This window comes from Trichosurus vulpecula, chromosome 5 (assembly GCF_011100635.1).
Source record: "Trichosurus vulpecula isolate mTriVul1 chromosome 5, mTriVul1.pri, whole genome shotgun sequence".
Classification (NCBI taxonomy): Eukaryota; Metazoa; Chordata; class Mammalia; order Diprotodontia; family Phalangeridae; genus Trichosurus; species Trichosurus vulpecula.
The window spans coordinates 10,884,661-10,912,482 of NC_050577.1; the positions used below are offsets into that span (position 1 = coordinate 10,884,661).

General features: G+C 45.1%; 1 protein-coding gene across 2 annotated transcripts in view; it reads right to left on the bottom strand.

The window, feature by feature from the left end:
* SNX13 (sorting nexin 13) overlaps positions 1-25,723 on the bottom strand; it is a 130,008-nt gene extending 104,285 nt beyond the window's left edge. For both annotated transcript variants that reach the window (XM_036759186.1, XM_036759185.1), the window contains exon 1: positions 25,560-25,723. In XM_036759186.1, coding sequence (XP_036615081.1) covers positions 25,560-25,571 — 12 coding nt within the window. In that variant the 5' untranslated portion in view covers positions 25,572-25,723. The remainder of the gene's footprint in view (positions 1-25,559) is intronic.
* Positions 25,724-27,822: the final 2,099 nt, after the last annotated feature.

The window sequence follows — 27,822 nt, forward strand, 5'->3', positions numbered from 1 at the left end:
ATTAGAAAAATGCAAATTAAGACAACTCTGGGGTACTACCTCACACCCATCAGATTCGATAAGATGACAAAAAAAGGAAAAGGACCAGTGCTGGAGGGGCTGTAGGAAAGCAGGTACACTGATGCATTGTTGGTGGAGTTGTGAACTAGTCCAATCGTTCTGAGAAGAAATTGGAACTACACCCAAAAGCTATTAAAATGTGCATTCTAGCAAACCTAACAAATCACTACTAGGTCCACAGCAGACCTAGAAATCAAAGAAAGAAAAGGACCCTCATGAACAAAAATATTTATATCGGCTCTTTTTATGGTAGCAAAAAACTGGAAATTGAGGCAATGCCCATTAATCTGGCAATGCCTAAACAAGCTGAGCTAGATGAATGTAATGAAATGTGATACAAGAGGACAGACAGAGGGGCTTGTTTTCGGGACGGGAGAGATGTTCATGATTTTAAGTGGTAATGAGGAGACAAGTTGAGGCTGCAAATGAAAAGAACAGGGATGCTTTGTCAAAGTGGCAGCCACAGGCCGCTGCTTCCTCTCCAAGGGAGAATGGGGAAGGTAAAGAGAGCTCAACGGGAATCACTCCAATTTATGCAGTTATCTGAGAAGGTGAAGGCCTCTTCTCAGGAGGTGGGAGAGGCAGCAAAGGAGGCCTCAGGAGAGAAGAAGGTTTGGCACAGACACTGGGGAAATGAGAGATGAGTGAATCAAAAAAGAGCCAAAGTACTGGCCTGCACCAGGGAGGGCCCAGCAGGGCTGGCATAAATGGATCATAAGGCCCATCATGGCAAGTCCTGTGACTTCCTCCAACACTCTTCTAGCAGCACATCATAAGGATGAGAGCAGAAGGTAGATGGATGTGATCCAGAGCTGGGGTAAGAACAGGAATGACGAGCCATAAAACAAAAGAAGAGCTTACCCCATCCTTTCCCCACCCTTACCCCCCAATCATCTGCCCAAGTGTTATAAAAATGCTACTTAATCCAGTGCATGAGTCTAAGCAGATACTGTACCCTGCCCCCCGAAAAAAAAAGAGGTTCGCTAGTCAATTCTGCTTTTCATGGAAAATGTCTCCAGATAAAACGGAAACCTCCTTGGTAAAGGAAACTCGGCTCTTCTGTGCCAGTGTCTCACTAAGGCCAAGAAGAGTTTCTACCAAAATCACTACTCCTTTCCTGCTGCACATCATGGACTCACACAAAGCCTTTATTTAGCTTAACTTAGGCAAAGGTCAGTTCTGACCCAGACCCCCTCAGTAAGAAGCTTCCTGTATAACCTCTCTACTCCCATCCAGCACACACGCACCCAAACGTAAACGCGTCAAGGAAATGAACTACAGAATAGCAAGCTCAGAACTTCCCCTCTCCTGGGCTACTAAGCAGCGACGCGGCCTTGAGCAAACTCCTCAGGCTTGGGACCTCAATTTCCTGACCCAGAAAGTGAGAAGAACAGCACTTCACCCCCAGACTGCCGCTGAGATGTGCCACCTTGGCCAGGGGAAGCAAGGTTTGAAATGCACTGGAGAAAAACATTCCTAAAACTATCAGACCACCCCAGATAGGACAGTGTAGTGCTCCGACCTTGAGCCCAGGAAGAACTGCATGACCATGGCCAAGTCGCTGAGCCTCTCTGAGGCTCAGCTGTCTCACTTGTAAAATGGGGATGGTTGTGAATCTCAAAGGAGAGCTCTAGCTTAAACTTTCTGCAAACTCTGAAGCACGGGATACAAGTCAGTTCCGACCACATGCTGTTCTTCAAACAAAAAGGCATTCAGAGGCTTTACGTCTACAACTCAGTATCTTTTTAACTATATACACATCTTTAGAGACCAACACGGTGTTTCTGCTTAATGCTAATGATCAGAAATGGGCCTCCAAATGCCAGGGTTTTCACCGATTACAAAGTTTCACCACATCTTCCCAGGAAGAGGAATCCCGAGTGTCCCATCATGGACAATGGCACTCCAAATCCTTCAAACTACCGATGCCAGGTGCTGGGCTGAGCAGAAGGACAGAGAGCACAAAGAATGAAGCCACCTTGACTCTCACTGATCTACTTTCCCAACCACATCTCAAGATCTCCTTGCCCTTCCCACAGATCAGCCAATCCGAAGTGGCCTCCTGGCAGTCTCCCACCTCTATGCTACACTGTTTCCTATGGCTGGTGGGCCCTCCGTCTGCAGCTCCCTTAACACAAGGCTGGGCCACAGGATGAGGGACCAGGATTCAAGGGCTTCAGCTCTAAGTTCCCCTTAGATTTGGTGATACTTCATTCTACTCAGGGATATGCTGAAGGGTCATTGGTCACTGTTCACAGCAAGGAGCACTGGGTGGGGCTGACCAGGGTATGCTGAGATGGGATAAAGTTTAGGGATGAAAAGACCAGTTCAGGGAAGGAAGGGAGACTTAAGGTAGGATTGCTAATTAAAGCAAAAGACATGTTGTGGAATGCTATTCCAACAATTGGGCACACCAGGCATTACAAGCTCCTCCCAGTTTCTCTTCCTGCCTACATGTGCCTCAGACCCCAGGACTCAACAGCCTCAGGTCACCGTATCAGGGTTCCATATTCAGTGACAGAGACAGAAATAACCTAAGGAGGAAAGAAGGGCTCCGAATGTCCTAAGGACAAAATTCCTGCTGACAAAATTCCTGCTGATCTTGGGATACCGATTCATCACAGGCAATTTCCATTGGTTCTGTCATGTTGAAAAACTCTGGGTAACTTGGCAGGAGACACAGATCCCCAGTACCCCTCAGGAGTCCTTGTGAGAGAAAAATATAATAAGAAAAACACAAAGAGACAGATATTTAGGAACCCCCAGCTAATCTCTTTGCCAATCACCCTGTGACAAGGTCACGTCAGCCCTGCTTTCTTCCTCCCTCAAACTCTAGGGTTCTTTCTCCTGGAAAACACTGCTGCCTCCCTGACAAGTATCTCTGTCTTCTCTGCTGTGCCAACATTAACAATCTATCTGATAAAATGTCATCTTTCAGTTCTACAAAACATAACATGAAAGGACACACTCAATATTAACAATGAGATTTAGAAAGACTTAGAGCCATCAAGGTAGTCTTCAGACCTGACAACTTTTGAGTTAGTTCTAAATATTCACCTGGATTAAAAGTGTTTCATGCAGTGTTTGTCAAGACGTTTCATTTGGCCAAGTGGTACAACAAAGAACTCAGGTCTCACAGACACAGAGCACTGTACTGGAAGTCAACAGGCCTGAATTCTCCTTCTTACTCCATCACCACCTAGCTCTATAGACCTGAAGAAATCCTTCACCTTGAAGCTTCAATTTCCTCAACTGAAATAAGGCAGGGATTTTTACTAGATAACTTAGAAGGTTCTTCCTAGCCCCAAAATTCTACGATTTTGTGGTTCTACATCTTAAAACAAAACTACCTTTTACCATCAAATCCTTGTCCCCATGCCCCCATCCTCCCATATTCCTCCAAAACAAGTACCAAATAGTAACATGGTGGTAGAGAGCTAATACCGAAGACAGAGGCATCATCCTCCTTTTCCTTCTTTGACAAGGCTTGTTCTATCACTCACTATGAGCTGACGGTGCCTCTTCTGTCTCATTCTCCATCCAATGTTAATATACCTGTCATTTCTATAGGCTCTGAAGCTCTCAGTTCAGGCTCACAGCTAGTCCAGCTCTAGTCTGGCATGCTGGGTATTTCTAGCCTCACTGCACAAATGCAGGAACTGACACTCAGACAGGGTGACTTGCCCATGGCCACTCCCCCAACCCTGAAGAGTCAGGAGCAGGATTTGCACCCAGCACTCTGCCCTGCAGAACATGCTTCCCAGAAGCAAACCCAGCTGATCCTCTTTCAGATCTGAAGCCAATCTAGAACCAGACCACGTCTAAGCTCATCATTTCCTCCGAGCCTAATGTTTTCAACGATGCAGACAATCTCAGTCTATAACACCCACATCAGAAAAATGACCAACCACCTTGAAAATAGTTGCCCCAAAGTGATGACCTGGTGATCAGAGGAATTTCCCTTCCCTTCCCACCCCCTCGCTGAAGCATGGAATTTCCCTCTCCTTCATCAGATGCTACCTGGCTCTGTTCCTAAGCCCAGGCAGGGTTTCAGTGGTTCTGGCCAAGGTCTCCAAAGAACCAGCCTGATTATTCTGTGAGAAGTAGGTGAACCCTCCCATGTGGCCTCAAAAAAGCCCCTACCAGCCTACTCAGTGCCCCGTAGTGCTCCTCTACAGTCAGTGTGATAAGCAAAAGGGGAACAGACGAAGAAGAAACCTTTTTGCTCTGAACCATTGGTACTAGCAATAAAAATGCTCAGAACACCTCAAGTCTATCAACATGCTTGCTTCAGAGTCAAGACCCACAGTGAGAAATGTTTCAGATTCAGAATCAGACAGCCTAAGTCTGAATCCCAGCTCTCAAGCTTATGAGACCTTGGTCACATCAGAGCACATCTCTGGGCCTCAGTTTCCAGAAGGAGTTGCACTAGACTATTCCTTCCAGGCCTAAATGTGTTTCCACATTCTGCTCTGCAGCAACAGAGGGAGGGGGAATTTTCCAGGTCAGAAGTGATAGCTGGTAGCAACAGAAAGGAAAGCAGGGAAGCCAATCCTGGGGCATGCCTATGATCCAGCCTAGGGATATACCCATCTAGACTTACACATGCAGTAGGGTTCATGCCCTTACAGGTCCTTGATGTAAACTCCTGTCTGCTGTGCCTCCTGCCCACAAGGTGCTTCTCGGTTATAGAAAAGGCTAAACTATTCGCTTCTGCAGAAGTCTCACCATCACATGGGTCATTGTTTCAACCAGCAAATCCACTCAGAGATCCAACCAAATGACGTGCAAACTTTAGAGTACAACAAATGAGTCTTTTAAATTAATTGCTGCCTGGCAATGGGTCTGTCAAACTAACATTAGCTACTGCCTCAGTAAGCATCACAGGGAAGTCTAATATGTCCCGGTGGCAAAGGAAATAACATTTTCATCAACACAGAACAAGCCATAAAAGATTACAAAATTTTCTTTTGGAAGGATTGTATCTACAGAAAATAAAGATGGCCAAAGCTGCCCCACAGGGAAGTTCATAAACATCTACAAATGACTCCTTGAAAAGGCAAAAGTGTTGGTTCTCTTTCCCCTTTGGAGAGTTTTTCATTTCACTCTGTTTAGAGAAGCAGTCTAATGTTACAGAGAGACGGCTACATCTGCACCTTTCAGGAACCTGGATTTCAATCCAGTTTCTTACCAGGGGCAAATCGCTTCTTATCGACCTCTTAAATGGGGAGAGTCCAAGTATTAACCTGCACTAGGTATCTCAAAGGGCTGTGATGACGATCATGTGAGAACGCCAGTTAGGCACAGTAGCAGCAGAGGAGGATTTTACGTAATGTGATTTTCTAAAAAAATAAAGATTCTATTATCATACAATGCAGAAATGTTAAAGATAAAGCAGCTGTACTTTCAGTTTACCAAAATTACTTTGTAGTCAAAGTACACAGAAATTGTATGTTTATACTATTTCAAGGTCTCTCTTTTTAAAAAGCTGACCTTTAGCTCATTTTGCTTCTATCAAGTCAGCATGATCTCTTCAAACCATTCGAAACCATAATCAACTTGCAAAACAAAAAGTTGTCACATGATTCCTGAAACTATAAAACAGAGGAAGTTAAGAGTCATAATAGGAAAAAAAAAAAGAATTAGGTTAGAATGAAACTAGAGTGTAGAATGAAGGTTAATCGGTAAGAAAAAGATAAGGGCATTACTGCTCTGCCAAGGTTTCAGAAATCAACCAAGATGCACATAATTTATCTCCCACCTTGTGGCAGGTATCATCTACACAAGACAGCAGATCCCTGAAAACTGTCCATTCTCAGGTCTATGAGAAAGATCACTGCTAGGAAGTTTAGAAGCTTTATACAGTAAAACTGATTGGAAGCAGGAAAACACTGAAGGGAAAAAACCCTGAAGTTTAACAAATAAAATACACTTGAAACATTTCCTCATAAATGTGAAGGTCTGCCATGTCACCCCCTCCTCAATAGCCCCCAGGGGCTCCCTTTTGCCTCCAAAATCAAACACAAAATTTTGTTTGGCATTCAAAGCCCTTCCCAACCCAGTCTCACCATTTCCTTTTCAGTCTTCTGCTACCTCATTCCCCAATGAATACTGACTCTTTGATCCAGCAGCACTAGCCTCCTGGCTATCCAAGGAGTAAGATGCTCCATCTCCAGGCTCCAGGCCTTTACCCTGGCTGTTCCCCATGCCTGCAACACAATCCCTCCACATCTTCCCCTCCGGGGCTTCTGCAAGTCCCAACTAAAATTGCCCTTAGATATTGGTTTGCATGTTGTCTCCCCCATTAGACTAGGACGTCCCTGAGGGCAGGGACTGTCTTTGGCCTCTTTTTGTATCTCCACTGCTTGGCACAATGCCTGGCACACAGCAGGTGCTTACTAACTTTATTGAGTGACTAAACACTTACTAACTATTCTATTGCTTCTGATCTAGGGTGATACAAGACAGATAGGTGGGGATATATTTAGCTTTGCAGCACCTACAAAGAAATACCTTGCTAAGTGAGTTGATAATACAAAGGCTATTGTAGAAGTCACATTTAAACAACATACAATTACCTATGTTCAATCACTTGGATAAAATGAATGTGCTAATTAAAATAAGAACAAATGGAACAATGAAAAATACAAAATTGTCCTTGGCTTGTCTGGCCCTTTGCTGGGGGCACTGAGGCAGTCAGGTGACACCATGGATAGACCAATGGATCAGGAGTCAAGAAGACCCAAGCTCAAATCCAGCCTCAGACACCAAGTAGCTGTGTGGCCCTGGGCAAGTCAGTTAACCTCTGATTGCCTCAATATTTCAACTACAAAATGGGGATGATAAGAACACCTACCTCCCAGGGTGGTTGTGAGGATCGGATGAGATGATATTTGTAAAGCCCTTAGGACAATGCCTAGCACATAGTAGGTAGGTGCCTAATGCCTGTTCCTTTCCTTCCTTGGGCCATGTATAAAAAGGGGGCAGGAGGGTGCTAAGACCAGTTTTTAGACACTGACCACACCTCAATCTCTAAACGTGGGATACATGTCCATTAACAGTGAGAGAAGCACCTCAATCATATCAATCTTGACATTCTTGCCATAAAAAAACCAAGAGAAAGAAAGTGGCAGCTAAGTGGAAGGATGAATGAATGGAATCTGAAAATGTATCACAGCCTCACCAGGTTCCAAGCACTGGGCTAAGCAGTGAACAAACCAGCAAGCAAACCAGTCCCTCACCTCAAGAAGCTTACGTGCCAATAGTGGAAACAGAAGCAAGAGAGAAATGGTGGCCAAGGGGCAGTGCTTTGGACAGGGAAGGCAGAGGTGATGGTGACTGTAGGCACAAGGCAACTGATTAACACATACTTTTCCAGTAATGTCTCACACGTGCTCCTCGGAGAGACAAAGAAAAGAGCTAGTACAGCAGGTTTAAACACAAGAAGCTACAAGAAAAAGTATTTCACTGGACATGAGGTCATCAAGCATTCTAATCTTAATAGTACATATGTACAAACAGACCACCAAGAAAACTGCAGCTTTTGCCACGGACAAAAGGGTTAAGAAATTCCATGAGGAACTTGATCGAACCTTCTAGCTGACAGGTGGGAATGGGAAGGATGGTAAGAAAAATATAGTTCAGGAAAAAGAAATGAGCGAAGTTAAAGACCTGAAAATTAGACAGAAATCCCACAGCCTCTATCAGAGGGGCTTAACCTGAGTGTTGGTCTATGAATAGGGATTTTGTTTTGGGTTGGGTTTTTTTTTTTGGCCTTTTGACAACTGTTTTTCAATAGAATTGTTTTTCCTTGTAATCCTATGTATTGTAGTTTATGCATTTTAAACCCATAGTTATGAGAAGGGGGCCAGATGCTCACCACACTGCTGACAGATGGGTTCAGGACACAAAAAAGGAGTGCTCTCTAACATGAATACGACCTTTAGAAAAATAAATGAAAAGCACTGAGCACAGACAGCCCCAAACCCCACAAAGTACAAAAGAAACTCAACTTCTGACAACCCAAAGAGTAGCCTAGGGTTCATTCATGGCAAGCAGGAAGATCCATCGAGCTGGGCCGAGCCCTAGGTCTACCTCTTAGGGGCTGTGGGACCTTGGCCAAGTCACTTCCCTTCTCAAGGTCTTCATTTCCTAATCTCTAAAATGAGAGGCCTGAATTAAATAAGCCCAAAGTCCCTGTCAACTCTAAATCTAGGATCATTAGACTAGTCATAAATAAAATCAGAATTTATAAAAAAACTACAAGAAGAAGAATGAGAAAGGGATGTGGAGAAAATAAGAGATAGCTGACAAAACTCAACGTAGTCACAACCAGTTCGATCAGTGTCAACAAGGAAGGACTCCAGGGAAGTGGCTCAGGGGTCAGTGCTTGACCTCTCCTGCTTATCCTTTTTATCAGAGATTTGGATAAAGGCACAGAAGGCATGCTCATCACATTTGTCAATGACACTAAACTGGGAGAAATAGCTAACAGGCTGTCTAACGGAGTCAGCATCCAAAAGGATCTTGGCAGACTAGACCACTGGGCTGAATCGAATGGGACCGAATTTAATAGTAATAAATGTAGTCTTGTGCTTGGGCACAAAAACAAAAATCCATTTCACACCTATAAATTAGAGGAGGTATGAAACCCAACAACTTTTCTTTTCCTTTTCTTAAATAATATTTTATTTTTCCCTAATTGTATGTATATACAATTTTTAACATTCTTTTTTTTTTAATTTTGAGTTCCAAATCTCTTTCTCCTTCCCTTCTCTATCCCTGAGATGGTAAGCAATTGATATAGGCTATATGTGTGTAAAATATTTCTATATTAGTCACTTTGTGGAAGAAAGCAAGAGGGAGGGAGGGGGCAAAGAGGGAGGGAGGAAGGGAGGGAGGAAGGAAAGGAGGAAGGAAGGAAGGAAGGAAAGAAGGAAGAGAGGGAGGGAGAAAGGGAGGAGGGAGGGAGGGAAAGAAGGAAATGCTTTGGTTTGCATTCAGACTCCATCAGTTCTTTCTCTGAAGGTGGATAGCATTCTTCATCATGAGTCCCTTAAGATTGTCTTGGATCATTGTATACTGGCAACTTTTCTGAAAAAGATTTTGGGGCCCAGTGGCCCATCAGCCCAATATGAGTAAAGCAGTGTGTCATGGCAGCCAAAAAGCTATGATGTGCCCTTCCCTGGAGATTTGTGTTTGTCTCTGGGTTAAGAACGCTGATAAACTGGAATGTCTAAAGGAGGGCAAGCAAAGGACCTTCCATCAACCAGGTGAGAATGGGCTAAAGGAATTAGGCATGTTTGGCATGGATAGGGGAGTGGGGGTGGGGGTGGGGGTAGGGATGAAACAAGACAGAGCAGACTTTTTGGTTTTACATGGCACCTCGAAGTTGGCCAATTTTAAATACGACATCTCACTTAACCCTTACAATAACCCAGTAAGGCTCATGCTTCCAAGATTATCCCCAATTTACAGATGAGGAAAGTGAGCCTCACAGAGATTAAGGCACTTTGTCAAGAGACAAATTAGAAATCAGGTCTTCCAGACTCCAAGACCAGCTCTCTATCCACACTGCCTCTGGATCACTTTCACCTCTGTTATCTGCAAATGTGGTTGTGTCCACTAACTAGGTCATTATCCAAGTCACTTATTAAAAAGAAAATGCTAAAAACAGAACAGAGGCAAAGATAAGCCCATAGTTTTACTGAACAAGAAAAGTCCATATAAGGTGACAATGGACTATTAATAAATATTCTCTGGATCTAGCTATTCAATCATTCCCAAATGCACCTAATAATATGAATGTCCAGCGCATATCTCTCTCTTTGCCATAAAAAGTATTCATCTATTCAACAAACACTTATTTACTAATAGTAGTAACAACAGTAGTAAAGCTAGCATTTACATGGCTTGTTAGAGAGAACAGATCTAGAAAAAGTTGGCCTCCTTGCTATTCCCACCTTTTAAAGGACCAATTTATCATTAAGGGAAGTCCCTAAATTATGAAGTTTTCTGCTTTAGGCAGAGAGAGCAAGCCCCAGCAGATGTCTGGCTCACTGGAGTTGTCATCACTAAGATACATCATACCAGCTTTGTCATCCACTTTCCCTTTCTATCCAGGTGGTCTATAATATATTCCAGTGACTAGATTGCCTCTTTTTTATTATCCCCCCAAATGCACCCAAATGCTTCTTACCACACTTGCCCTCCTCGACACCCAGCTCCCATGTCTACTACTTGACAGAAACTGCTTTCTTCCAGGTCACTCCACTGTGCCAAATTCATTTGGCTTTTTTCCAAACTTTTTGTGATCTCTCTGTGGTGCTGAACATTGTTCTACTAAGAACATCTAGAAAAGACCAAATCACTTCTAAGCATGCCAACCAAGAGACAGGCAAATGAAGCAATGTCCAATCCCAGGCCTCAAAAAGAAACCTTCCCATTTAACCCCACTGATATCAAGACCATCCTGTTAAGGATCTCATGATTTCAATCGGTCATTACTGTCCCACTGCGTAAGCCACTCAATCTAAAGTGGTCCAGTTCTTTTTTTTTTTCTTTTTTAACTAAATCAAACAAATTACAAAAACTTTAATCATGACAGATCTATTGCTTTGGTGAAAGAACATGAACATGCATTTCGATTATCCATTAACTCAATATAGTATACTTATGCAAAAGTATGGCTTGCTTTTTAGAATTCAGTTCTCATTTCGACAGCAAATTATCAGATTTACAAGCTAAATAGAAATGTGTATGTATTGAAAAAAATTAATTACCAAGCTATTCCTTCAAGTACTATGCCTACTGTTCACCTGTAATTATACAGAGCTATTAAGCTCTTGAAATCTATAATTGTGACCGTGATAAAAGACTTTTATCCAGTCACTAATATTCAAAATCATTGGTGTTCTGGTAGGAAATGTCCAATGCTCAAAGTCTTGAGTTCTGCAAAGCACCTGATCTGTACCATTCAGTCAAGAAGCAAAAAGAGCTAGAAAACAGATTCTTGGCTCTGATACCTGCCATCAAGCCTAGAAAAAGACAAGAGGCTTCATCAAACTCAGGCCTGAATTCCCTCCCCTGACAAATAAGAAATAGGATCAATGCCCAGTTGTTTAAGGTTCCTACCAGCATTAAATTGGCAAGATGCCATTCCACTGCTTGTGAGGCCTTTAGGAGGGGAAAAAGGGAGAGAAAAAAAAAGAAACTCAGCAACCGGCACGTTCCCAGACATGCCAAAGGTCACGGAGAGAAGCTGCTTGTGGCTCCAGCTCCCTCCAAGCACTGTGGGAGGGAAGAAAGGAAAAATAAGAGGACAGGAATGGTACAGAACCTCTCTCATATTGCTAATCCAGAAGGTTCACTGAAGGAACTCTTTTTAAGTAAGCTTTTCCAGTAGATTTCAATATTATAAAAGGATTGATGTGGTAACAATTTTTTTTAATTGACTGCAATGGCATGAACGTTTAACAAAAACCTTCTCAAAATATCAAAAACTTCAATATCGTTGAAAGAAGAGAATATGAGACAGTTAATTCAATGGTCAGGGTTAGGCCTAAGATGTAAGAATTTCTGTTAAAAAACAAACAAAACCAAGCTGTATCCACTAGTACTGAATACTGTTCTGTGTAGTTCTCCAGAGTCACCCCATACTAGAGCCTCTTCTCTAGCCTAAGCCTCATGACCTCTCCGGGAATTTCCCCACCAACCATCAAATGGGGCATCTAGTCCTCAGCCCTCCAGTTGAACAGATGGAGCTGACCTGTCTTTTCTATAAACTCTAGGCCCCAGGACTCCAGTGACCCTTGCCTGGGACTAGATATTTGCCCAGCTGTGCCTCCTACTCCTGCCTTTTCCATTCTCCCCATCGCTGGAACGAATCTTGGGGCAGAGCTGGCCTGGACAGGAGAAGAGAGAGCGCCAACACATTTCGGTCTCACTCCTCCCTGACCAGCTTGGCCGATCACGCCAGGGCACAGACAAGTGGCCTGAAGATCCTTTCCCTACCATTTCTCATTCTCCTCCTTAGCAACTGAGCATCAACACTGCCTTTGCTCCAGAGTAAGACAAGCCACCGCTCCCCTCCCTGACCACCACTGCCATCCCCCTCAAGAGCAGCTACAGCAGTATTTCTCCTGTGTCCCTACCTTTTCACTGGGCCCTTGGGACCCCCAGCTCTGCTGTTAACAAACTGCCCTTCATACTCAACCTACGCCTTCATCTTAGAATTCACTCTCCATCAGGTCTATGTCTGTATATACATACTTATTCTTTATACTTAAGTGTATACATGGTGTTTCCCCCTCAAATAGCAAATCAGCTCCTTGAAGGCAGGCACTTCACTTCTGTCTGTATCCTCAGCACCCAGCACAGTGCCTAGCTAGTATACAGCAGGCAATAAATAAATGCTTGATGAACTGAAATGGTGCAGAAAAAAGTGGTTAGGCTCTAGAGTCCTATTAAAAAAGTACAATTTTTGAAAATTATGGATTAAATCATTTCAGATTGGCTTGGAAAGCAAACTACCATTTATAATAACACCATTCCTTTTGGGGAAACTGTCCGAACATCTTATTGAAGTTGAAAATTCTAGAGCAAGTTTCGAAACAGAAGAAGGTTCTCAATCCTCCCGGTCAGATTTCCCAAACATGACGTAGCAGACAGTCGTGTGGTCACAGACAGAGGAGCAACCCAGGAGTAAGGAAGATGAGAAATTCCAGACATTCACGGCAGCCTCAAGGAACCTGGTGACCATAGATAAGGAATCCCTCAATCTCTTGGCAAATCTTGAGAAGCAGCCAATTTTCAACGGTGGAGGGAGTTTCCTCCACAAAGAACCCCCCAAACAAAACATTTTGTTTTTCCTGATGACTCGTCCACAAGCCCCTTCACTGCCCTGCTCTGTTAGGCAAGGAAGCCACAAAAAGGCCCAACAACAACTTTCTGTCCCCTTGAGGCCACAGACAATTCAATAGCACAGCTTATAAAGTGATCATATAAAAGATTCGTCACTTTACATCCAATTTTCTCACGCTGGAAAGAAAAGGCAGAACTCCTCAGGATGCCAGGAACCCCAGCACCTTCCAAGTCACAAACCTACCATACGGCAGCATCTCTCCCAACAGGTAATGGGAGAGCTTCAGCACAACTGGCCCTTTTCTTCCTTCTCTAATCAAAGCTTGATGGTCTAATATGTTGACTCAACTTACCAAAACTTCCCTTTCAAATCTCTGAATCAAATCATTTTCCCCAAGTGGTCTCCTTCTTCTGGCTTCCCCTGCTCTCTCTTCTAAATTTCAGTCTACATCCAGGTTTTCAATCTGAAATCTAAACCTAAAAACAGAAATCCCTTTGAAGGAAAATGCATATGTAAAGCAATCAAGATTCAGAGTGAGAAAGAAGAAAAGAGAATATTACACGTATGAACAAGGTCTATAACATGTTTTAAACTCATTCAAGGAAACACATACATGGAAAATAATCTCAAAAATAATGTTTAAATTTTGAAAAGTTTATTCTTTATAGCAAAGAAAATTAAGTTTTGCAAATAAAAGTATTCTCCAGCTCCTAAAGGAGCCTGATGAAACAGGCCAGGACAGAGATGGCACGGAAACAGAAGATTTAGTTTCCTTTGCCGGACATTCAAAAGGGCAGCCTCGAATGTGCTCTGGAGTCGGACGAAGCACAGCCGGGCCTCCATTCCCAAAGCTCCTCTTTACTTTTCAGGCGGTACTGATATTTGTGCTTGAGCAGCTACTATCTGTAAAGAACGGGTGCTTGGCTTTCTTTTCCTTTATGGACAATTTCCTCTCATTACTCCTCTGTCTCTGCCTAGCCACCAACCTCCTCATTATGCGTCTCCTGAATACTTTCAGCAGGCGAAAAGAAGAGCACTATCCCTAGGAGCAAACACAAGTACAAATTTTGCTGCTCAGAAATGATATACTATCTCAATGACAAAATAAATAAAAAACACACGCTAACAACACGGTAACCACATATAAACACAGAATAATGCCGGGTTAAGTCACAGAATCACATCTCCCGAGCTATCAGCAAAATTTATTGGGTAGACTGAGGGATTTAGATACACTTGCGAGAAATGATACGTCATCCTTAATTGTCATGAAAAAAACCCATAAAGTCATTTAACTCCTCAATGTGAACCTATTTAATTTAATAAAATACTTAGTTTACCACATTAGAGCTTAGAACTACGACCAAAGCCAGGCGAACACCCCTCCCCCACCCCCAAGTCCTCACTATATTCCAGGGGCTGGGCTAAGATTGGGGAAACAAGAAAAGGCAAAAAGAGTTCTTCCACGTTCCTCCTACCGATCCATCCTGGCAGGGAAGGCAGGCTGCAGAGTGAGGGTCTCTTCACCCAACGCCGCCCCTGAACTTAAAAGTGACGCAGTAAAAACCACAGGACAAACCAGAGCCGAGCTCAGAGCGGATCCGGCAGCTCAGAAGCCAGGCCAGACCCATCCATCAGCAAACACTCCTACGTGCCGCGCAGCTCAGCCCCACGGACAGGAAGGTTAAGCTGGGTTCAGTTCCCCCTCTGACGCAGGCCGGGTGGGGAGCTGAGGCTGGTCATTGTGCCCCAGACAACCTCTAAAACCGTAGGTTACTTAAAGGATTTAGACATAAAGGGTGACGATACCACAAGCAAATTAGGGGAGTGTGTAAAAAGTTACCCATCAGATGTACAAATAAGGGAAGAACTTATGCCCAAAGAAGAGAGAGAAAGGACCAGGGGAAATCAAATGCCTCATTTTCATGACATAAGATTAAAAGGGATCACCACAAACAAAGCCAACGCAGTCAAAATTTGAAGGAAAGCAGGAAACTGGGGAAAAAACTTTAGAGCAAGCTTGTCTGACAAAGATCTGATTTCTCAAATACAGAGGAAACTGAAGCAAATGTACGAAAATAGGAGCCATTTCCCCATCGATAAACAGTTCAAAGGACACGAACAGCCAGTTTTCAGAAGAAATCAAAGCTATCGATAGTCACATCAAAAAAAATGCTCTAAATCACTATTGATTAGAGAAATGCAAATTAAAACAACTCTGAGGTACCACCTGACACCCACCAGATTGCCTAACATGACAGAGAATGAAAATGGCAGATGCTGGAGGGGACGTGGAACAACCGGGACGTTAAAGCGCTGTTGGTGGAGTTGTGAACTAGCGCAACCATTCTAGAAGACAATTAGGAACTATGCCCAAAGGGTGATAAAACTGTGCATACCCTTTGACCCAGCAATACTAGGTCTGTACCCCAAAGAGATGAGAGAAAAAGGACGTACGTGTACAAAAATATTTATAGCAGATCTTTTTGCGATGGCAAAGCATTGGAAATTCAGGGGATACCCATCAACTGGGGAATGGCTGATTAAGTTGTGTATATGTGTAATGGAATACTCTTGTGCTAAAAGAAATGATGAGCAGGATGGTTCCAGAAAAACCAGGAAAGAATAAAGAACTGATACAAAGTGAAGTGCACAGAACCTGAAAGAAGAACACCGTACACAGTAACAGCAATGGTGTAATCAACTGCAAAAGAATTAGTTACTCTGATCAATACAATGACCCACAACCATTCCAACCATGATCAAAAATGCCGGCCACCTTCGGAGAGAGAAACGATAAATTCGGAATGCAGATTAAAGCATATTTTTTCCTAATTTGTTGTTCTTGCCTTTTTTTTAGAACATGGCTAATATAGAAATGTTTTACATAACTTCACATGTATAATGGGTATCATTTTGCTTGCCTTCTCAACAGGTGGGAGAGGGGCTGGAGGGAGACAGAGAATTTAGAACTGAAAATAAAAACTAAAAATAAAATAAAGTTTGAAAAAAAATTTTTTAAAGACTATAATTTACACAACAGTTGCATTGGTGGAGGTAATCTCTTCACCAGGACTTATTTAAATGAAGAAATCACAAGGCTAGACCAAAAAAAAAAGCATGTTAGTCACACAGTGGAAAGACAAAAATTTAAGACTCCCTGTCCCCAAGGAGCTGACATTCTAATAAGAGAAATCAGTGACCTTATGAACCTATGTACGTAAAATAAATAATGGCAGAGGAGAGAATCAGGGGAGGGAAGGACTTGGGAGAATCAGGAAAGGCTTCAGGTAGAAGATAAAGCTTGAGCTGGGCCTTAAAGGAAGCTAGAGATTCTAACAGATGGAGGTGAGGAAGGCCTGTGTCATAGGCATGGGAGACACCCTGCCCAGAGACACTGGGGCAGAACACAGAATGTCACAAGTGAGAAACATAAGTCAGTTTGATTGGACCAAGAGTGAACGAATGAGCATAAAATGGACTTTCTGGAAAGGGAGGCTGGAACTAGGTTGTCAAAGGGCTTTAAACACCACCAAGAGGAGTTTGTATTTGATCAGTCCTAGATTTGGAGACAAAACTGGAGTTACTGGGCTGAGGTGTGATGTGGCCAGAGCTATGCTTTGGGAACATCACTCTGGTACATGCTTACAGTGTACAACACCCGTGGGTTTTCCAACAGGCCTAGACCAAACCAAAGAGGAGACCTGAATTTCTCTAAGGGTCTGAGCAGAAGAAGATTTTCTTTTTAGATTTCTTTGGCCTGAGCCAAGAAGGGTAAGGAGCAATGATTAAAGTCAGTTAACTCCCTGGAAACACAGGCCTACAGTAATTACATCCTACTTTATATAAAAATACAAATAAATAACTCACTCACTCTGAATGGGGGGGGGGGAAGAACAATGACCTTTGACCAAAGATGGAATTTCAGACTCCCAAGAAGCTCAATATTAAAACATCTGGTCAAGCCTGTACAGGCCTAAACAAGAATGCTCTAGAGGACATGCTCCAGTCTTTGATTTCTGACTTCTAGTGAGCAGAGAGCACACCGGCCCACTGTGAGATGGCTCTTACAGTTGTTAAGCTCCTTTTGGTTTTTGGTTTGTTTGTCTTCCCCTGAAGTCCAGCCTAAACTACTCTCTCTACACATTCCACTCCTACTTCTACCCTCTGGGGTTAGTCAATCAGATGCTTGAAGACAGCTCCAAGGGCCCTCCCCTCACCCCCAGGTCTCCTTTTCTCCAGGCTAACAATCCCCTTGGAAGTGCTCACTGGAACAGCTGAGGTACATAGAAGGCAAGGAAGACACTCCAGCTGGGATCCCAGGTAACAGGGCTGGAGTCTGTGACGGTGGAAACTAGACTACACTGGGGTGGGGGGGGGGGGGGGCGGGGAATGGTGCAAAAGTGAGTTTGGCGAGTGTCAGTGGCCAAGAGTGATGAAAATAAGAAAGTGCCATCAGATGGAGAATGGCTGAACAAATTATGATATATGAATGTAATAAAATTTTATTGTGCCGTAAAAGAATGAAAACTTAAGAAATATGCAGAGACTTACATGAAATGACACAGAGCAAAGTCAGCAGAAACAGGAGAAATTTACACAATGACCATAGTAATACAAGGTGCTACAACGCTGAAGGCCCCAGGGGCTCTGACGCAGTGACCAATCATGATATCAACAAGACTGTGAATAAAACATCTTTCATCTCTTGCAGAGAAGCAATGTACAGAACCAGACTTAGACAAGTTGTTGATCTGTTTTGCCTGCCTATACATATCTGTAATACAAGAATGTTTCTAGAAGGAAGAGGTAAGTTGATAGGTCTAGACATGAAAAAAAAAATTATTTTACCTGTTAAAGATTCCTTAACAAATTTAGGTGGTTTTATTGATATTTAGTATTAAATTTTCAATAAAACCTAATTCAAAAAATTTAATTTCTAAAAAGTGAATATTTACTGTGAGAAAATACAATCAAACTAGGAACCCTATTAAAGGAGGGGTACCTGCAGTGTTTGGCCCAAGATCTCATTGGGCCTCTTGTCATCACCTCCTTATAAATACCTGAGGTCATGGCTCACGCTCCAGAGCCCTCACACAGCTATCCCTAGAACTGGGAAAGTAAACAAAAATGAAAGCTGGGGTCAGCTCAACCAGCCAACAAGTATTTATTATGCATGTACTATGTGCCAGGGACTGTGATAAGCATTAGGACAAAAAGTGAACAGCCCCTGCCCCCACGGAGTTTCTATTCTATTGGGCAAGATAACATGAACACCTAGGCACATACAAAAATGGACAAGGCACCAGGAGCTGGGGGGACCAGGAATTGCCTCAGAGTGGAGCTTTGGAGGAAATGACAGCTGGCTCCATAGACCGCATGCGTGGACAGACTTTAACAAGCTTTCTCGATCAAACAAGGCAAGACAGAAACCAAATCATCTAGGCATATTTAGTCTAACACAGGTGTCAGTCTAAAGTTCCCAAGTTATCTTGTCTGTAACTCCTACCTTCAAATGAATTCAGCTCAACAAACATTAAGCACCTGCCCTGTGGGAGGCCCTGAAGATACAAAGCCCAAAACTGAATCCATTCTTTTCTTTCCCCTCCCCTCCCCTGCCCTCCCTTCCCTTCTGTATTCTGCTGAGGGGATCTGGCACTTCCAAAAGCCCACTAAGGCACATTGTATCAGAACAGTTCTCCCCATATTACAGATAAAGAAAAGAAGTTTCAGCGAACAGAAGGCTTTGTTGGAGCAGAAGCCTCCACTCTCATGCTGTCCCAAGCTCAGGGATGGCATCCTGGGCATTCAGACTACACTCCTCTTTAATTTTCTGGCAGCGACCATTGAGGAGACATTTCTGGAGACTCAGGCCCACTAGATAACTTGTGAGAAGCCAATGCGATATGACACCTCTGTAACCCTCTCTAGTTTTCACTGTAAATTTGACTATAAAGCACAGAAACTAGAGGTCAAGGGGTGGGCCTATCTCTGAAAGGACAAAGGCTTTCTGCTCATTTGCTCCTCAGTCTGCTTGCATCTGAATGTTTTACAAGTCTAACTAACTGCCCTAAAAAGAGAAGAGCCAAGCCTTGCTTACTTGATCTGAATTCTGAAGCCTTTGATATCGCCTCATATTGTTTCTTCAGGCTCAAAAAGCCTCAAAGCTTCAATGGTGGCCTAACTCAAGCTCGACAAAACCCAATCACTCCATCTGTCAGAGATCTTCTGTAGGGCTGCTAGGCCAAATGCCATTAGCCTGCTGCAAAGGAGCTAAACACAATGCAAACAAATCACCTGTTCTTTAATCTTTTTTCTCTTTCTAAAAATTTAAAAAGAATCTAGAAGAAACCAAACCTCTCTTCCTGACTTCCTGGTGACTGCTGAGGGTGCCTCTCATCCCCCACATACAATCAGTTGTCAAGTCCTGTCATTTTCACCTTCATAATATCTCTCAATATAGGGTTGACACGGTCAGGTCTAAGCTTATGGAACATCACTTTAGCAGCTCTATGGAGCACGGATTGGGGTGGGGAGAGATTTGAGGCAGAAAGGCCAATCAAAAGCTAATGAAATAGTGAGTATTTATCAGTACCTGAACTAAGGTGGAAGCTGTGTGATTGGAGAGAAGGGTCCAACGAGACGTTGTAGAGGTAGAAACCAATGAGTGGATATGTGGGAACATAAGGGCAAGTGAAGAGTCAAGGATGCCACCAAGGTGAGCCTGGTAGATCAGAAGAATGGTGGTAACCTTCGACAGAACAGAAAAGTCTGAAGAGCTGCAAGCCATGAGAGGGAGGAGGGAGATAAGTTCCCTTTTGGACGTGTTGAGTTTGACATGTCTCTGAGGTGTCTAGTTCTCCATGCCCAAGAAGCAACTGGTGATGTGGAAATGAAAATTCAGGGGAATCTGGGCAGGAGGTCAGCTCTCCCTACTCTCCAACTTCAATCACCTCACACATTCTCATTAATCCCTTTATGGTCCCCTTCCCTTCCAACTTGTGCCCAGAAGTGCATCTGAAAAATTCCTCTTTGTCTCCTCTTCTCTTTATCACACATTTGATCAAAATTTAACCAAGGTTATGGCTACCATAGGGAACTCAAAGAGACGACTACCAACAGGGAGGAAAAAAGTGAAATTCAAGATAAGAACCTAAAACACTTGTAAGTAGGCAGGAATTCCCTTCTAAAATCTGTATCAAGTCTACTTCCTCATTCTCCCTCTTATCAGACCTGCCTTTTGACAAGCACCTTCTCTGAAAATACCTGGTAAACTCTCACTTTTCTGTTTTATTTACTAACAATCAGTATGGTATCTTTTATTTTACAAGAGGAGTATTTTGGGTATTACATCACCGTAACATCAATTAAGCAGGTTCTTTGGTGAGTTTACCTAGAAATATAACCTTCATTTGAATGTAGTTTCTAATAGGAAATGTATACAGACCCCCAAATAACTGATTTACAAACTTTCGGGTAAAGTATGGGGAGAGGAGGCACACTAATGACCTAGTGGGAGTCCCTGAGTAAGTCCAACTGAGCTGAGAAGCCCCTGGAAATTCTCCCAGAGAAGGCACGAAACTGGCCTTTAGCACTCAGCACAGGGTCTGGCACGTGGAAGGTGTTCCATGAACACTTGTTGGCCTGACTCCAGGTCCGCCATAACGCTGCCGTGCATATATCTGAAGAGGTCAAACATAGAAGGAAAAGTGCGAGCTAAATGAAACTCTCCTAGAAGGACCATGCATATCAGGAAAGAACTAGAAACGAAGTTGGTGGCCCTCCATTACGGAAGCACCCAACAAACTGTGCTAAAGGATGCCATCGCAAAGTCTTCTTTCAGAAGAGAAAACAAATATTCAAAATTTAAAGAAACTTGGGAAGGCTCATATGAACAGATTCTGGGCAAAGCAAGCAGAACCAAGAGAACAATGTACCCTATACGATCAGGAAAATATGACAGAAAGAAAACAACGTTGAAAAACACTATGGCTTCTTAACCGAATGCCAGGCCCGTCCAAAGGGAAACATCACTTCCCTCACTTTCCCAAGGGGTGGCAGGGTCCAGGTGCAAAGGGAGGCCCACATCATCCTCCAGAGCAAGCAAACTTTGTTACAAGAAACGCTTCTATTGGGAAGGGAAGGATACTGGGGAACAAGATAGTTACAAAAAGGAAGTACAAATAAAACATTTTTAAAATAGCATTTGTAAACAAGGGACTGAATAAGATCCTGGGGCAGGAGCAGAGGTAAGCTACCGACAATGTTCATGTAATGGGTGGCATATGGATGATCTTCAAGATGGGGCTAGCTGGCAAAATTACAAAGGAGAAGGAAGGTTTCATTCTTGGTATTTAGAGCTCTAGGACTCAACGCAATGCCTGACACATAGTAAGTGCTTAATCAAGACCTACTGATTGATTTAGAAACCAACAGACCTGGAGGCTATGGCGGTAAAGTAGACAGAGTGACAGATTTGGAGTCCCAAAGGTCTGAGTTCAAATTCAGCCTCTGACACTTGCTAGCTTGTGCCCCTGGGCAAATCACTTAACCTCTGTCTGCCCCAGTTTCCTCAACCGTAAAATGGGGGCATAAATACCACCTACCTGACAGGATTGTTGTGAGGACCAAATGAGATAATCTGTGGAAAGTCCTATGCATAGCTTCAAGTACTATAAAAATGCTAGCTACCATTTTTTCAATACAGCTGTGTCATCCAGAACAAGTCTCTTAACCTCCGAGGACCATGATTCTTCACCTGAAAAAGGGTAAGGATATGATTTCTGGGGTTCTCTCTAACTCCAACGATCCACGAGTCTATGAGAATACTAGAGTGACCAGACTATCCCATTCCTGAAACACTCTGTGTAAATGTGAGCTTACTAAAAAGGGCATTTTACAAGGTATTTTCAAGTGACCTATTAACAATATTTCCCACCAAAAAAATTTAAGAGTGACATTTACCGTAACAACATTACAAGTAGAGTAAAAAAGGAAAATTAACAGAGATGAAGTGAAAGCAGAAGGAAAAGTTCTCTCTTATCCTTGTGAAGAGGAAGATATAAAATTGCAGTAACTAGGGAATACATTCTTTAAAGTCAGAATAAACATAATTCTAAGGATTGAAGCCAGAAAACCTAAACCAAGGACACATACATGGATAGGTCATTTCTGTAAGAAAACAGTAAGAAATGAAAATACCAATAAAAAGTTTTCTGTTTGTTTTTAATCCTATAAGTGACATATCTGAAAAAGTCTCACACTCCTATCTCTTTTTCACAGTTGCTAAGTTTGGTATATTAGTTTCCTCAGCTGAGAAATTTCCCCTTTCAGTCTGACTTCACACAGTGCCTATTAGGCTTTGCTTATGTGTATCCGCTGCTGGAGCGTCTCCATTTGTGACCAAGGACAAGACAGCTTTATCTAATTCTCTCATTACAGATAGTATGATGCATCAACGTTCCTGGCCTCCTCACCTGTGTACAAAAGCAACCACAAATAACATCCTATACCACTGACAACCAAGGGCAAGAAAGAGACAAATATAGGACAATATGTCTGATGTAAAAAAGAGCAGAGCCTTGTGATACCAGTTTCATTATTACAGTTTCAAGCATCTCAGGTCAAATCCTGCCCATCCAAACATGACCAACCTAAGTCTAACATAAAGGGGAGAGAGCCACACAATGCTATCATCAACAATAGCATCCACCCCAAAATCATTCCAAAGTTGACAACTTGAGAAAATTTACCGACGAGTTATGATTTTAAATGTGATGTGTACTTTGCCTGACTGTATCAAAGGTCTTCGTGGCCAATGCAATGCAAGTAGCAACAATACTCACTCAAACTGAAATTACATTTAAAAAAATTTACAATCCAGTTACATTTTTAAAGAGTAATGACACAACAGCAGGTTTCAAAACAGAACCAAGTAAACTGAAGGCAACCTTTGGAAAGCTCAACAAAAGAATGTTGCCAATTAAGTCTGAGAGCGAGAGTTTGCTAGATACTTAGATATGCTGGCAACACTGATCAATTTGGCTATCATTAAACTTTATTATTTCAGCATTCACCTATTTACCCTTCACAAATGACACTGGAAGGGACTCCCAACTTCACTGGCAGACAGTCATATACTATTATACGCATGTGTTAAATCTATAATGTGGAAGTACTAGCCTGAAACAAGCACAGTCAGACTCAAATTAATTTATTAAAGGCTACACCTTGCTGCTGATTTGCATTATTCCAAAGCATTACAAGTAGTCAATGGTGGACAAGCTTTCTGTTCACAAAATAAGTTGAGGCTTCTCTTTTAAAGGACACCCCTCACCTCACCCTCCCAAGGCTACAGGCAGCATGAAAGCTTCCACTCTGGGCCACTGAGGGTTTATCTACATATTGGGAAAGGTTGACAGGCTGACAAAGGTCCCAGAAGCTTATGATCATAGAAGACTGGTCATCTATTGAGTCATGGAGAAGTCAAGGAAATGAAGAGTTCAAAGAGATGTGTCTAGAAAACTAATGACATAGAGAGAGACAGACACACAGAGATACTGTCATTGCCCAGAAAGGCTTAAAATCTAGAGGAAAAGATGTCAGTGAAGTTCTTCAATCTCCCTTTTCCACACAATGCAAACTCCAACCTACAGACATTTCCACATACTGGCCTCCAAGTGTTGCCAGCTGTATGATCTTGAACTAGCCCCTTAACCTCCCTGAAAGCTGTTCTCTGTAAAATGGGGATCACAGCACCTGTGATACACATCGCTCCTGGGGCTCTGGCCTGGGACAAGAGGAGTTGAACCCTCTTTGCAAACTTGAAAGAATCCTAGAAACATCAGTATCGGTGTGTGCAGTTCCACAAAAAACACTTTCCATCCACGCTCAGCTCAGCCAGTGCCAACCACGGCCTCCACCATCCTTCTCCCTCCTCCTCCAGGCTCTGGTGCCGAGCTGCTCAGACCCACGGGCTTCCGGCTGTAGCAAAGACAACCCGCCAGCTGCCTTATCACGGGAATGATGCAGGCCCTGGGCTCAAGCCCCTGCCCCAGACAGCAGGTCCTCCCCACAACTTACAAACCACACTTGATATAAATGTTCTCTTCCCAATCCACGTACCACTTCCAGAATCTGAGATGGGAAGACCCCCATGAGCCCTGGCTGGTGAATCCTAGGTTGGGGTGGCACACTGCCTTACACATACTGCCTCACAAAAGTGATCCTGGGGTCAGAGATCCATTCTATTACACTTTAGGGATGAGGAAACAGAGGCTGAGCAGTTACCACCCAGAATTCGAATCCAGGTCATCCTGCCTCTAACTGTGCTCTATCCATCCCAGAACGGTAGACATCTCTCTCACTGTCTGTCTGTTGTGGCCATCTGTCATGTGTGTGAGTGTGAGTGTGTGTCTGCACGTGTGTATGTCCCTTGGGGTGACTATCAGGGTTAGAAAAGAGGAGCCTGTACCCCCTGACAAGCTTGTGCCCACAGTGTCCCCAGTCCCTTCGTCTGAGTGCCTGGAGCCCCTTCCAAACCAAACCCAGAAGGAAGCTCACTCCTCTGCTCCTCTGGGGCCTCCTCCCTGGCCCCCCGGCCCCCCCAGGCCTGGCCCCCCAAAGCCCTTCCCCCTTCACCGCATCTCAGCTTCTTTAGCAGATCTGGAGAAGCTCTTCCCTCCCGGGGGAGGGGACGCCCAGACCCAAACAGGTGGGGTGGGGGGGGCCAAGGAGTCCCTGCAGCTCTGCTAAAGAACACATGGGCGCGGGCTGAGCCCCGAAGAGGCCAGTGAAAGCACTGGGCTAGATCAGAGAAGACCCGGGTTCACATTCTGGCTCCTTGGGGCTGTGGCTCTTGCGGGCCTCAGTTTACCCACGGCCAGTGACCTTCCACATGAGATGCCTCCACACCGGGGGCGCTGTCCCAGGCTCCGCCCCTCCCCAGGTGAGGGCCCCGGGGGTGACCAGGCACACCGGTCACCCCAACCCGAGCTCATAATACCCCTGGGGGGCAGACCCCCACGCCCCGGGGCTGAGGCTCAAGCCTTTATTAAGTCTCTCTGTGCAGGGACCGGACGGGGTGAGGTCCGAGGGTGGGGTGGGCCCCAGCCTCAGTTTACCAGCCAGTAACGGGGGCTCTCCCAGCTCGGACGCTGACCACCTGTCAGCCTCTCTCTGCAAAGGCAGAGCTGCGCGTTGGGCACCGGGGCCGGGTTCGAGTCCTCCCCAGGACCCCATCGGCTGGGTGACCTTGGGCCGGTCACTCCCCATCTCTGGGTCCTGAGGACCGGAGCGGGGAGCTCGGCTCGGGGGCGGGACCCGCGGGGCCGGACTCCGATCCAGCCGCGGCCCCCCCTCCCGCGGTGACCTTGGGCCGGCCGCGTCCCCTCCCCCGCTGCGGGCCAAGCGGGCCTCAGTTTCCCCTCGCGGCCACGGCGGGGTCAGGCCTGGCAGGAGGCGGCGATGAGCCCCCTCCCCCGGGAGGGCCTCAGCGTCCCCTCCGGCCCAGGGCGGGGGCCGCCAGGCTGCCCGGCTGCCCCGGGCCCCGGAGCTCCGGGGCGGGCGGGGGCGCTGCGGGGCCAGGCCGGGCGGGGAGGCCGCGGGCAGGGGCGGGCCGGGCCCCGCCGCCGCTTACCTCTGTTAACATTACTAAACCCCGGGGAAGCGCGCTCGCCCCTAGCCCCGCCGCATGGCCACGGCCGGAGCCGTCGCCACCGCCGCTAGTCCCGCTGCGCCCCGGGCTCGGGCGGCGGCTTCACTCGGCTCCTCGGGCGGCCCCCGCTCCGGCACCTCGGCACGGCCGCGCCGCCATCTTGCGGAGCGACGTCCGCGGCTCCGCGCAGCGTGCGCGCCCATTGGCCGGCCGGGGCCGCCGCCGTCACGTGGGGCGGGTCGCCATGGCGCCGGCGCCGGCGCTGAGAGGGGCGGGGCGGAGAGAGGGGGCGGGGCGAGAAGAGGAGAGGGGGAGGAGAGGCGGGGGAGAGGGGAGGGAAGAAGGACGGGGAAAGGGGCGCGGAAGGATAGGGAGGGAGGGAGGGAGGAAGGAAGAAGGGAGCACAGCCCTGGGACGAGCCTAAACCAGCCTTAGAGTTGGGCATAAATCCCTGCTCTATCCCCGAGTAGTAACATTATTCATAACAATAATAATAATAATTAATATTATTATTATTATTATAGCTAACTTGTGTATAGCACCTACTGTGTGCCAGGCCGCCGGCTAAGCACTTTATGATTACTATCTCATTGGATACAGCCACCCTATTATGCAACTGCTATCATGCCCATTTTCCAGATGAGTCAAACTGAGGCAGACCGAGTCGAAGTGATTTGCCCAGGGTCACAAAGCTAGTAAGTATTTGAGGCCAGATTTGAACTCAAGGCTTTCTGAATCCAAGCCCAGGGCTCTCTACCCAGTGCACCACCTAGCAGCCTTCAATATATAATCATTATAGGTAAACAACTTTATAATCATACGTAACCTTTACATTTGCAAAACACTTTTCTGACGTTGGCTTCACTACCGCTGGACCAGGGATCTGAGAGAATCCTAGCTCTGCGCCCCGCCCCCCGCCCCGCTCCCCTCATCTGATTGAGGAAATGGAGGCCCGGGAGGGTCAGTTGATTAATCGGGGCTGGGATAGGGGTCTAAAGTCTAATCCAGACCCAGATCCTGCCTTTACAGATAAGACAACTGAGTCCAAGGGAAGAGAGTGCCTTCCCCCTGTCACAGGGACAGCAAATGAAAGCCCACCAGACCCACACTCAGCGCCTCTCACCCCACAGCCAGCTTCCTCCCCTGAGCCATACTAGGGAATCAGCGGTCCACTCAGTATTGGATTGATAAGAAGTAAGTTGAGGGGAAAAAAAGCTTGGAAGAACCCGTGGACCTGGCCAAGCATTTGGGAAGGAGTCCTAATAAAGCTGCCCCCAGCCCCAAAATTCTAACTTCCCTGTGGGCCCCACTGAGAAGGGCATGTCCTGATCTAATCACACAATCTGGCTTAACCACACCTCAGGCCCCCAGACTCAATATAGCCGCTGCCCCCAGATCCAATTCACCTATTTGAATAACCACAATAACATCATCCATTTAGCGCAAGACAGGACCACAACACCTAACTGTCCATCTGACCAGACTGGACCACAATAGCTAGCCAATCAGAAAGCAGCACAACCAGATGTTTGACTGCTGAACCATAGAAAGGACCCCTCTCCATTACAAATCCCTCCTGCCTTTCTAATACCCACAATTTCTGTTGTGTGATCAGTACATACACCATAAATGTGCCGGTGTTGTCTCACTAAGCTGCTTGTTCCTCCTGGAACCTAGCCTGCTTCTGAGCGGCATCAATCCTCAGTAAATGCCTGTACTTGGATTAGAGGTGGTCTGACTGAATTCTCTGAGATGGTGCCGCCACAACCCACCATGAAACCACGACATATGTATGGAGGAGATGCTGAGGAGGCACCATGCTCAAGATGCTCGACGTTTTTTTGCAAGATGATGAGGAAGGGTTGTTTCCTACTGAACCAGGAAGATCATACAATGAATCCCTCCACTAAGATGGTAAGCTGCCTGAGAAGCAGGGGTTTCCTTTTCCCACTTTTGCAACCCCCATGCTTGCACAATGCCTGGCACTTGATAAATGTTTATTGACTGACTAACACACGTTTCTTAAGCACCAAGCTTCCCTGGAGAGACCAAGGCAAGATGCTTATGATCCAGTGGGAAGAAGGTTCCTTATTTTAAGGATTCTCTGATTTCATCCGCTTGGCTCTCACTCCATCCTGGCAGCTCACAGCTCAGGGATTTATTCGGTCATCTTGGAGAGTTGTGGAGGGCAGGACCCCCTCTGCAGTGAGAAGCCCCTCCTCTTAGTCTGTCCAGGTTAGAAGGA